Source organism: Papaver somniferum, chromosome 11 (genome assembly GCF_003573695.1).
Source record: "Papaver somniferum cultivar HN1 chromosome 11, ASM357369v1, whole genome shotgun sequence".
In the NCBI taxonomy this organism is placed as follows: Eukaryota; Viridiplantae; Streptophyta; class Magnoliopsida; order Ranunculales; family Papaveraceae; genus Papaver; species Papaver somniferum.
In genome coordinates this window covers 26,459,906-26,472,873 of record NC_039368.1, presented here as the reverse complement: position 1 = coordinate 26,472,873, position 12,968 = coordinate 26,459,906, and the positions used below count along the sequence as shown (strand labels likewise).

The following is a 12,968-nucleotide window of genomic DNA, read 5'->3' as shown; positions in this document are numbered from 1 at the left end:
AATACTCTTATATATGTCTAAAATTTTCCCCAAACCCCGAATTGCTAGCTAGGTTCTGGAATCCGTTTGAAAAGAAGAGCAATTCAATATATTTCCGAAAATGCTTCCCGTCCCGAAAATAATCCCCCAAATTTATCCCCTATCTCATGTAACATATACAATGCCCCCGTGCTTCCCCGCTGCCCCACCTTCCTAGTTAAATCAACGGTCAGGATAAATGCCATCTGGGATAAATCTGGGGATACCTGGCACTTATATATGTCGGACAGAACTATAATTTTGATTAAAATTAAAATATAAACAAGCTATGTGTCTATTTTCTGTCTCCCTAAATTTCCCCAATCAGTAAAACTGTAAACTGTCGCTCTCCAACTGACTAAGGCCACATGAATTGGTGATAAAATTCCTTCATAGCTAGCAATGCATGGATAAACCAAAGGAAATGTAGAGGGAAAGACTTGTGAGACAGAAAGAAATGGCGCGAGTTTCCCTCGTTTTGAACCAGAAACTCGTCATTTCCTGCGTCAAAGAGAGGCAACCAGGAGTATCATCATCAGTCCAACTATATAAAAAGAAGAAGAACCAACAAAATGTTACTTCTAGAGTTCTTGTTTTGGGTGGAACTGGTAGAGTTGGTGGATCTACTGCGATTGCTCTATCCAAGCTTTCCCCTGATCTTCAACTCTTGGTTGCCGGTAGAAACAGGTACTTCTCACATACCTTATCTCGGTTCATACTTTTAACTGTTTTCGTGTTCTAGTGAGTAATGGCTCTCCTTCTGTATTCAGATATTGTTATAAGAAAATTTTCTTATATGAAATTGGTAATTGAGACAAGCAAGCAACATATGAATTTGGACCAATGATCTTCCTATTAGAAAGGATTATATGAATGCATTTGGTTTTGTTAAAGTTCAAATGGCAAAGACGGTTTTAGAAATTGATTTGATAAAGATTAGTTCATAAAGGAATTCCATTAACTCAACATATTTTCCTGTCAGCTTACGATGAACTTTAATTAGATGATTAAATTATAATAATTTTGGTACAGGGAGAAAGGTGCTCACCTAGTAGAAACACTTGGTGAAAATTCTGAGTTTGTTGAGGTTGACTTTGATGATGAAAAAGCATTGAAAGCAGCTTTAAACGGTGCATCAATCTCTCTTATCCTTGTGGCTTTTCGAGAAAATCTTTTAGGTTTTATTATGAGTCTGTATTATACTATGTTAGTGTTTTTAGGTTCATGTCTTAATAGAACTCTTTTCATACTCTTTAATTTTGTAAATTGTTTCTCAATTTCAGATGTGGATCTTGTAGTTCATGCAGCAGGACCTTTTCAACAAACAGAAAAATGCACTGTGCTGGAAGCTGCAATTTCTACTGAGGTGAGGCGTACTTCTTATCCTTCATCTTTTTTATGCCCCCTTAAAAGTGCTGCTTTGTTTTACTGTAAGAGAAATGACTAATTGTTGTTAGTCTCCTTTTTATTTCCCCTTAAAATGCTGTACTATGTTTTACTGTAGGAGTCATTTGATTGCTTTCAGCTATTTGACAAGCTTATCTTAACAGACTGCGTACTTGGATGTTTGTGATGATACAAGCTATGCTTTTCGTGCAAAATCTCTTCACCAGAAAGCAGTAGCTGCTAACATACCTGCCATAACAACTGGTGGGATTTACCCTGGAGTTAGCAACGGTGATACTACCTTACATTCTTGTTCAACCATTCACAATTAAAAGGATACATAAAGAATAAAATGGACTAATCCATCATCCTCAACTTTTAAATGAATTAACTCTTCAGCAATGATCTGTACTGAGATACACTCTTTAGTCTTCCATGCAACTTACAATTGTTTTAGACTGTCGTTACCTCATTCTGTTGATTTTGGCCTTTGTTACTACAAATGTTTCCTCAGACCTGTCATAATATCAGGTGACAAATTTTTGTAAGCATGAGCTCCATGACAAGTTCTTCATGAATCTGACTGTCAAAGGAATTATCTTCGTATTGGAGACAGCATTGTTATATTCCTGTGTCTAAAACCTTCTTATCAGTTGCATATCTAAAGATTGAACAGGAAGTTATCTGATGGTACAAAGCAGAATTAATCTGATATTTTGCATCGCTGTATATCTTTTGGTGCTGATTTGTGCTCTAATTATCATAACAGTGATGGCCGCTGAGCTAGTGCGCACCACGAGAAGTGAAAGCATGGAGCCGGAGAGGCTAAGGTAAATTCCTCCCCGGCTGTCCAATCTGTGGTATGCAATATTTTTTTTTAGAATTAAATGCAGACAAAATAGATGGTAACTGCAATTACAGGTTTTTTGTTTGTTACAATGTGGAAAGAAATCAAGTCACATCATGTACCACAGCAAAATATAGTACACCATTTGGAGCAACTTTTTTGCTTAGAAATTTATAGAACATCATTCATCTTTAGCATGTTTCCGGGTTTGGGATTGAATATTGAAATTGTAAAATGCTTTTGTTTCCTCATCCTCTCTCTGTCTGTCCCTCTCTCTCCAAACACAGATTTTTCTATTACACAGCAGGTTCGGGTGGTGCAGGTCCGACTATACTAGCAACAAGTTTTTTGCTTCTCGCGGAAGAGGTTGTTGCTTATAATCGAGGTCAGTTTTCTGAAACTCTCTTTGATCACAGTGTCTTCTTTTCAGGTGCAATTCTATTCTTTTCAATGATGGCTAACTTTGTTAAGACACAACATTTTAATCAGGAGAAACGGTCAAATTAAAGCCTTATACTGGTATGCTCAATGTTGATTTTGGAAAAGGGATTGGGAAAAGAAATGTCTATTTGTTGTAAGTTCCAAAGGTATAGAGGAAACAGAAGTTTCTAGCCGGTATTTACAATTATGATATACAAAGTAACAAATACGACCGTTAGTGAATCTTATTTAGTCTTTATAGAGTTCCCTCACCATCCAGCACAGCCTAAAATGCTATTGCTAAAGATTACTTTACCGTTCGCCAAGCTACGAGATTCTTGTTAGTTTGTTCCATGCCCTTCTTTCGGAAGTTTTACATATCTCAGGTGTACTTGAATGATGAAGGCTTCGAGGGACCTTATCTTAGTGTGCTGTGCAAATTTTGTTGTATATCTTCGGCGCATGCACACACACACTCCCCCACCCCCTAAAAGCTTGTTTTAACTAATCTTCTGAATTCTGAGTTGATAATATCATCTTTTTTTACTTTTAGGAGCTTGCCAGAGGTGAGAAGTACTCATGAGAACTTAGGGATACCGTCTGTCAGTGCTCGTTTTGGTACTGCCCCTTTTTTCTGGAATTGGGGAATGGAAGCTATGACAAGTCTTTTTCCTGGAGTATGCTCTTGTATTTCACATTTTTATTAATAGCTTAATGTCATTTATACCAATCCTGTGTATTAGTTTCCATGAAAGTTCAAAAGATTTAACAGGCAGACCTATGAAAGGTTCTGTGAATATCAGTTGCCATGGAAGTTCAAAGAATTGAAAAGGCAAACCTATTAAAGGTTCTTTACACTCGTACAAATACGTCTGATTTGCTCCTTTCTTATCAATCTTAGGTCTGGTTTGGGTGGTATATTATACTTTCAATACGTTGGTGAATATCATCTTCACCTTGGGATGGATCCTGAAAAAGTTTAATCATTACTGTTGAAACTTGCCCAAACTTAAATAAATATCACGCCATGGTTTATGTCTACTTGAATCTACTTTTGACAGGCTTTAAATGTATAACATGACTAGAAGATTTTCACCCAAATCAGCCCGAGTGTATTCTCCATGTAGTCCTAACTTCTGATAGTGTACACTTAGTTAGGTGAAATCATGACTATGATATAAGAATATTGCATCCCATAATTAAGGTGTGTAGTTATTGCTGTGGATATGGAATAGAAACTTGCACCATCATACCTAGTTCTCGCACGTTGTGTCACCTATCCACGTATGACGATTATTTTGGCTATGCTAACATGGAATTGATTTTGCAGGAAGTTTTAAGAGATAAAGGAAAAGTGCAGCAGTTGGTTCAGCTTTTTGATCCCCTTGTTAGAGCTGTTGATGGGATTGCTGGAGAGCGTGTTTCAATGAGGGTGAGATATCTATTTCTCCCTATGGAAGGTGCAATATTGTGAACTTCTTTTTCACTGATTCAATTTTCTGTTTTTCTATCATCTTTCCGGTCCTGATGCTAGGTGGATTTGGAATGTAAAGATGGACGCAGTACGGTTGGTATTTTCAGTCACAAAAGACTCTCCCAGTAAGTCTCTTATCCAGGCCTTGTTATGACAGTGGATTTTGGAATGCACCTTAGAGTAATGTGTTTTAAGGTTATCCATATTTTGCGTGATGAGAACCAGTAAGTTGTTAGTTTGACTTCCTTTTTGAGACATTTTTTTCTACGAATGGTTGGTTTTTCAGATCAGTCGGAACTTCAACAGCTGCATTTGCTCTTGCAATGCTCGAGGGAAGCACAACGCCAGGTGTTTGGTTTCCAGAGGAGGTATGCACATCATATGAATGTAATGACAAACATAGGGTAGTTAATTTGTTAGTTACGTTTCATTATGGACCAGTGACCTATTAGTTGTTTCTCATTTCAGTGAGTTCCTAGTAGTACTCCTGTAGTTCTTCATTGTTTTATTAATGCACCATTAATACAAATATTTCTAAGGATTCTCAAGTCACTACTTAGAGTTAATAGAGCTTAACTTAGTCTCATTTATCAAATCATCTAGAACCATAAATAGTAGGGGTTTATGTATCCAGTTTACATTACCTAAGTTCTATTTTAGTTCCTGAGCAGATGCTTGTAGGTTGTCTCCCACAAAAGGTTGTAGGGATCCCTGTTTGTTCTTTTTCTCCTAAATCTTCTTTGTGTTTTTCATATAGCCTGAAGGAATTGCAATTGATGCCAGAGAATTGCTACTCAAACGAGCCGCAGAAGGGACAATTAATTTTGTAATGAACAAGTAAATACTAACCCCTTACTGCTACTCTACCCTTGATCTGCTCATGGACTATTTGCTCTTGGATTATCTGCTGATTTTTCTTTGACAGGCCTCCATGGATGGTAGAGACTGACCCACAAGAATTTGGATTGGGTATATACATGTGAGACGCGTGGAGCTAAGAATTCAGGATGCAGCTGATTTTCATCCACTTATTCATCATTTAACATATACTGGGAACATCAGAACATCAGAGCCGTTGCCAACTAGACCATTGCATAGATCCTCAAATTGTTGGGGCCAATTTTTTTAATTTCTCTTTCTTAAATATATGTTTTTTTTTACTCAGACAGTCAAACTGAAGATTGCATTAAAATTACATCATGGATATTCTCTCTAACCCAACTAGAGAAAGTTGTCAAAATATTCAAAATCATAGCCATCACCTCGAGCTTTCTTTAGTTAAGGAGTCTGCAATTTACGGATTGTTGGTCCATTGTTTTGGATTGTTGTTCGACAAAGAGGACAAGCATTTGTCCTCCTTTGTCTGTCCATTTGTTTGTGGATTTGTCCTCCTTTGTCTGTCCATCTGTTTGTGGATGGCATGCAATGCTAAGATGTAGCCTGAGTACCCAATGATCCGAAGAAATCTTGTCACTGGGTACCGACTGATTGTCATAGGAATCGGTAAATATGGACATGAACGTCGACCGATTATGTTAAACACAGTAACTCAAGATTGTTTGCAGTTTTCAATCTTGAATAGATAAACTAATCACAAGTATAATAAAGAGATATGAGTTGCAATCGACGATGTTTGGATGATGAAATTTCTTTTATCGATCAATGTTGTTGTTGTTAGAATTGATTGATGAATTTGAGTTTGAATTTGAAATGATTTCAATAGGTTTTGATTTTGAAATGGTTTTAAATTTAAAAGGATAAAGATCATGATTAAATTTTGAAAGTGAGGATACCTTAGTATTTTTACCTAGTTTTGTCATGTAATGATAGGCCCCAAATAACTACTATAGGCCCAAACTAGCCAGGTTACATAGGGTTAGTAATATACATTGTGTATTCGTGCTTCTTTGAATTGTAAAAATTGTAATTGATTATGCATAATGTTTTATGACATGGTGGAATTGTTTTCTAATTTCATTCTTGAACAAAACATATTCAGAGATGTCACTATAGGTAATGCTGGCTAAACGCTTTCCCATTAACCAGAAAAACCCCCCAAAAAATTTCGCGGCCTTCGACCACCTAACATCGTTTATAAAATTTCTTTCCCAAGTCCCCTTTATCTTGAATCTTAGTACCGCTACTGAAGCCAGTTGACTGAGCATGTTCACCTTCGTTGTTCCGAAAGTATCACAAGAAGCTACACACTGAATCGAATCTTGCTTCATCTTGGGCCAGTAGAAATATGCCTTAGCTTTGTTGTATGTGCCAGTACCACAATACGCTACATACTGAATCAAACCTTGTTTCATATTGGGCCAGTAAAAATGATCCTCAGCTCTGTCATATGTGCCTAACATTCTTGAATGTCCTCCAACAACCGAGGAATAGACAGAATGCATAATTGAGACCTCACTCCTTTGCTAAAGCCAATGTAAAGCGTAAACTTATACCTGAGAATCCAATGCAAGAGAGAAAAATCCCTGTGTTCAGGGTGAATGAGTAACTCATAAATGAGATGTTTCACTAGTGCATCATCCTTGTAGTTATCCACGATGTCTTGAGCCCAATAAGGTTGTACTAATGGCATGGCCTGTAACTCAGACGTAGTGTGTGGTATTCTGGATAAGACATCAACTACTTTGTTATCCAAGTTTTTTTTTATGTGTACTTAATGACATAATGCATGCCCAAAAGCTTCTTCAACCACTTTTGCAGCAAAACTATGGTTATCCCTTGCTCTATGAAATATTTCGGACTTTGATGGTTAGTATGGATGATGAAAGAATGACTTATAAGATATTGTTTCCAAAACTGAACAACCACAACAGTTGCCAATAATTCCATTTCATATGAGACAAGGACATGGCTTTTAGGCCCAAAGCTTTACTGAAAAAGCAATTGGGCATCCCTCATGTATAAAAACACCCGAAGACCGGTTTCTCCAAAAAAGTAGAAACGATATGGCTGATGATTCCAAAACCAGAAAGAATGAGAATATAGACATCTGGATGCCCGAAGAACCAAAAGAGATGCTGGTATAATATAGGGTCTCCTCCTCCAGCAGGATCAGAAAAGGTTGTATTAAAGTTTCTATCGGTTAATAACATCATAATTGCACCTGCCAGTACCAGGAGAGATAATAAAAGGGGGAAACACCTATACCATTGGAACAAGCATTAGAATCTAAAATAAAAGATTTGGAGAAATCAGGAAGTGTCAAACCATGACTTGTAATTATGTCTTCCTTGAGTAGAGAGAGAGATTGAAGAGCATCAAGAGTCCATACAAATGAATAATTCCATAACATGTCAGTGAATGGCTTGCAAATCTTCTATAGTATCCTGCTAAACCAAAAAACAGAAAACCTTAACTGTCTCAGGGTAATGGGTTGTAACCAGCTTTTCATAGACACAATCTCGTGAAGATCAATAATAACACCTTCCGAGGTGATCAAATTACCCAAGTAATCTAGGTGAGTTTGAGAAAAACAACACTTCGTATTTTTGGCATACAGGGAATGTTGTTTGAATAGAGATAAGTTCGAAGGTGTTCTTTAAGAGAATTACTATAAATTAGTTTATCATTAAAAAAAAAGACATAGGGTCGAAACAAGTGCCAATGGATAAATGCAAGGAATGCTCTACAAATTGGGCGATCATTGAGTTAACTCAGTGAAAACTTCTTTTCATCTTTTCTCCAGTTGCTTGATCGTTTCGTGTTTATCAATGCAGATTTTTTCATATATCTAGATCAAAACTCTTGTTTTACCATAGTTTGTTCGTCCGAAATCATGTCCCTAACATCTTAGCATTGGAACATATCTGAATCTTGTTCTTCTGCTTTTATCTTGTTAATTCATCTCTTTCTACGTTTTTGTTAAACTTTCTATGGATTTATAATTTGCACGGCTTCTCATATTCGTCGAATCATGATGAGCATTCGGTATTGGACTCTAATTGTTAGAGCATTGCTCGGTCGAACTCGCATGCGTTGCTATCTAAAGCATGTTTTTCAATGTTAGTAATCAAAACTATAAGTCTTGATTTCTAGTCTATTATAGCTAAGTCTCAGACTAGGATAGAAAGTGTAGTTGAGCTCAAGGACTTCATGGCGATTCATCATACAAGTAGAAGAAATACTCAAGGAACCGGTGGAACTTCTCGACAAAAAGGTATGTGAGGACTTGAACTTATCTATCACTCAAAAGTCTATCTACTCTATCTCCTACTCTTTGAGACAAGAAGTCGTATGCTATATATATAGACTTGGATTATACACATTTGGTTTTCCGAGCCGAGTATACCTCGCTTATCTATATCTCGAAATATGTGTTGGTAAGATTTTCGCTTCGATCAAGTTTATCTTTACCATGTGAAGAAAGTCATGATATGTTTCAATCATCTTGAAAATTGATTTGACGAGAAATGGTGTAACAACTATATAGCGTCCTCTAAGAATGTTTCAATGATTGAAATGAGAGTTTAGATTACATAACCAATGGTGGACATAAGCATTGTTGTGGAAACACATTTATGTATAAGTCATTAGCTTGAACCAAAGTTTGCGAACTTTGTTGATCAAGAGAACCGAAAGAATGGCGTGAGCCAAGTCCGCGAACTGCCGAAGTTCTCAAACCTGAGAATTTCTGCTGGAGTTGACAAACTACTTGCGTGAAGCTAAGTCCGCGAACCCAGTCCGCGAACAGGCAAAGTTCTCATACCCGAGAATTCCTGCTGGAGTTTGTAAACTCTGCCCGGTAACTTAAGTCCGCGAACCTAGTCTGCGAACTTGAGAAGGTTATATATCTGAAGATGATTTTTGAACTTAAACTTAAAAAAACTAAGGAATGCAGATTGCAAACCGTGGCTATAAAAGTTCATGAACCGATTCAAGCGAATCAAATCATCTTTGCTTCAATTGTGTCTTGTGTATTACATAATATTTCCTTGCAATTGAACAACTCTCTAACTAGTTCATTTGAAGTCATTTGAACTAGTTATGGTGAAGAAGAACATGATTGATATGAAATGCTCATATGGCTAACCTTTTGGTTAACTATTGTTGAACCAACAAGTGCATACGTTTGGGTACGGTTAACAAACCTAGAAGCGTGCATTGTCAACTGTGTGTAACAAGCTAAGTTTTCGACCTAACGGTTGAGAAATATTAGCTTGAATCTAAATCAGGTTTTCATCTAACGGTGAATATTGAATGCCTTGTTACTAAGCTAACATTGATTGCAAACCCTGATTTGAAAGACTATATAAAGGATACATCTAGTATTGTGCAAAACTAATCCCCACACCTTACGTGTGATACTAGTTTGCGTGCTAGAGTCGATTCTCCTTTAACCTTTGGTTTTCTTCTTCTAAAACCAGGTTAACGACTTAAATACTTCATTGGGATTGTGAAGCCAGACCGATACAACTTTTATCGTAGTTGTGTGACATGCTCTTGCATCTTCTATCGTACGAGTACAATCAGATTGATTGGCTTGAGATTGATATCTTCGATAGGCAAGATATAAAAAGTAATCACAAACATCTTCGTCTCATTGGTTGTGATTCCGCAACATCTTATTTCGCTACCATACGATTGAGATTGTTGTGAGGTGATTGATAACTCTAGGTTGTTCTTCGGGAATATAAGACCGGATTATCAATTGGTTCATGTTCACCTTGATTATTATCAAAAGACGTAACAAAACCTTTATGGTTTATCTGTGGGAGACATATTGATCCTTTGATAGACTTGTCTATGTGAGACAGATTTGTTTATTGTCAAAGCCTGCGATTTTGGGTCGTAGCAACTCTTAGTTGTGGGTGAGATCAGCTAAGGGAATCAAGTGCGCAGTATCCTGCTGGGATCAGAGGCATAGGAGCATAACTGTTCCTTGGATCAGTGGGAGATTGATTGGAGTTCAACTACAGTCCAGTCCGAAGTTAGCTTGGAGTAGGCTAGTGTCTGTAGCGGCTTAATACAACGTGTGTTCAATGTGGACTAGGTTCCGGGGTTTTTCTGCATTTACGGTTTCCTCGTTAATAAAATTTCTGGTGTTTGTGTTATTTCAATTTCCACATTATATTGTTTTATCTTTATAATTGAAATAATACATGTTGTGCGTTAGATCATCAATTAGAGTAATCCAACCTTTGGTTGTTAATTGTCATTGATTGATCCTTGGATATTTGTCTTTGGTACCATCCAAGTTATTCCTTGTGTTTGATTAAAGACTCGCTGATTTCTATTATCTTGAGTGAATTAAAACAAGAGAGAGATATTAACTCCTTGATATAATTTTACCTAGATTGAGTCTGACTGTCTAGTTGATTCTCTAGAAAGTATTCGGAGTTAGTCCATACAGATTACTAAGTGAAATATTGCGTGGTGTTGTTAGACCCCCGCTTTTTCACTAGTCTCAGATATTCTTCTTATTCTAATATTTTAGAGATCACCTATTCAAGTATCATCAACATAGTATGAAGCAGTATTGCAATACATCTTGTTAAGGATGGATTTTCACAGTATGTACCAGTATTACTTTCTCTATCATGTGTATGATTTAAATGATATCACCATGGTTTTACCGAGTTGTTCTTCGATTCGGTATCTACCCAGAGATCCGGTTCTTTCAAAATTCAAAAGTTCAAACTTTCCCTCTTTACAACCACGTAATTGTTGATTGTCTAGTCTCAACCCGATAATTACTCCATTGATTTTTTATCCCCATATCTCTCAACAATCCATTTTTTATGGAAGGATAACTTTCTTATCAAATTTTAAAGGAAAAGATACTTTGTTTATAACTAATTTTAGTTATATGAGCTCTTCATCCGTTCATTATAAAACAAAAGAGTTGAAACCAAAATATTCTTCAAACTCTACTCTTATTTCTCAAAGAAAAAAAGGCCTCATCTTCAAACCCTCAGATCTCAGCCATCACTGGAAAAATGCAAAACACTCAGATATCAGACATTTGTGCTAGATAAATGAAAAGAGCAGTCGGTACTAAGTCAGCCATTACCAAAGATTCAGATGAATGGAGTACTACTTTAATTGATAAGTTATTCTCTAAAGATCATGTTGAGACAGATGCACTGAGGAAAGAGGTCATTATTCTATGGAATATATTTAGGGTCAAGGATGTACGTGTTATTCATATAAACCTTTTCTTGTTCAAGTTTCACACTGAAGAGTCTATGAATACTATTCTAACCAAAGACCCGTGAAATGTTAAGAAAAGTCATCTAAATTTGAAGAAATATGATGCTGCTATTTCTGCAAAAGACTGGGTGTTCAAATATCAAGAATGGAATATCCAATTAAAAAACCTTTTACCAGAACAACATTTAGTTGAAGTGGTGGGTGAATCCATTGAAGAGTTGGGTGAAAAAATCTCAACAGACCCTGAAGACTGCAAGCCAACTTTTGGAACTACTATTTATGCAAGGATCAAAATTGATTTAACAAACACCTCCCACCCCCCACCCCATAGAGGAGGTTGGTGGAGTACTGCTGGTGGTGGTGTTACTTGGATCAAATTTCGCTGGGAAAAACAACCTCATAATCTTTGTCCTAAATATTATACTATTGATTATAATGAAGATGAATGTCTTAATGTGGCAGATGATCTGATGATCTGAAGGTTCACCAATGAACAATATATTAACTATGTGCATGAACTTGCTACTGCATACGGAGATGAGATATATGATGATATTGATCTTATGCTGGAGAAAATCTGTGAAGCTGGTCGAAAAATAATAGAAGTAGAAGCTCAATTATAAGAACACCAGGAGGAGGGTGGATTAAGAAACAATAAAATATCCAGAAGAGACCAAAATGAAACTAATGGTGAGATAATGGAAAGTAATAATGGGACACAACCATCCTCAAATGAAAATGATGATATGGAACACGACCTCTTTGAGGAAGGAGATGCAAGAGCAGGAGAGAATTCCGATTAGATGAATGAGGCCCCTAACAATATGGTAATCCATCTTCTTCTTAAAAACACTCATATTCTTGCATTATCTTTAATTTCCAATTCAGCACTTATTGCAGCTACTACTTTAAGCCTTTGACTATTTTAAGTACTGCATATTTTTCATCCGTTCATAAACCTATTAGTAACTTGAGTATCAAGTTCAGTCAGTTTTAGTATATTTCAACTATGAAAATCCTAAGTTGGAACTGTCATGGTATTCTGGGTAGAGACACTAGGGATCACTTATTATACATGAATAATACTCACTACCCTGACATTATTTTTTTGTGTGAAACTAAAATCAATGATGAAAGGATCCTAAATCTCACTAGTTTCCTCAAGATGCCAAAAAAATGTTATGTCCCATCTGTTGGACAAGCTGGAGGTATTAAGTACTTTACGGAGCCAAACAGTACTTTCACATAGAAGTGGATCAGGGAAAGATCAATACTGCGGAATATTCAAAGACTCGTTCTATTTTTCATAAATATTTGCATAATAATATCTTAGACTTAATCTTTGCAATCAAAAGTTCATCATATCTTCCATCAATATTTGCATAGTGACATAATAGGCTTAACTTTTGACATATGGGACAATCATAGTTCACAGACGCAAACACACATATCCCATAACAATTTTTGCAATATACAAAACCAATAAAGATTGATACTGCAAAATCATCTTCCAAATAAACTTTAGAATTTAAATAATAAATCTAAAAACATTGCAAGATGAAAATCGTTGGCAATAGCAATGTGTAATCACAAAATAGGCTATTCCAAACCCTAATTATCCTTCTTAAAAAACAAGAATAAATTATCATAAGAAGT

At 36.3% G+C, this 12,968-nt stretch overlaps 1 protein-coding gene across 1 annotated transcript; it reads left to right on the top strand.

The window, feature by feature from the left end:
* Positions 1 to 456: 456 nt before the first annotated feature.
* LOC113321488 lies at positions 457 to 5,406 on the top strand. The gene is made up of 13 exons (XM_026569400.1): positions 457 to 705; positions 1,051 to 1,148; positions 1,302 to 1,384; positions 1,569 to 1,695; positions 2,174 to 2,234; positions 2,539 to 2,636; positions 2,741 to 2,825; positions 3,225 to 3,348; positions 4,002 to 4,103; positions 4,206 to 4,270; positions 4,432 to 4,513; positions 4,903 to 4,982; positions 5,071 to 5,406. Exons 1-13 carry the CDS (start codon positions 476 to 478, stop codon positions 5,126 to 5,128), a joined length of 1,293 nt encoding a protein of 430 aa, XP_026425185.1. The 5' UTR covers positions 457 to 475; the 3' UTR covers positions 5,129 to 5,406.
* Positions 5,407 to 12,968: the final 7,562 nt, after the last annotated feature.

Bases quoted from the DNA above. Each gene is read 5' to 3' on its own strand.
- LOC113321488 (XM_026569400.1), top strand. From the start codon at position 476: ATGGCGCGAGTTTCCCTCGTTTTGAACCAGAAACTCGTCATTTCCTGC. The intron at 4,104-4,205 runs GTGAGATATCTA...TCCTGATGCTAG, and splicing joins GAGAGCGTGTTTCAATGAGG to GTGGATTTGGAATGTAAAGA. The intron at 4,271-4,431 runs GTAAGTCTCTTA...TTGGTTTTTCAG, and splicing joins AGTCACAAAAGACTCTCCCA to ATCAGTCGGAACTTCAACAG.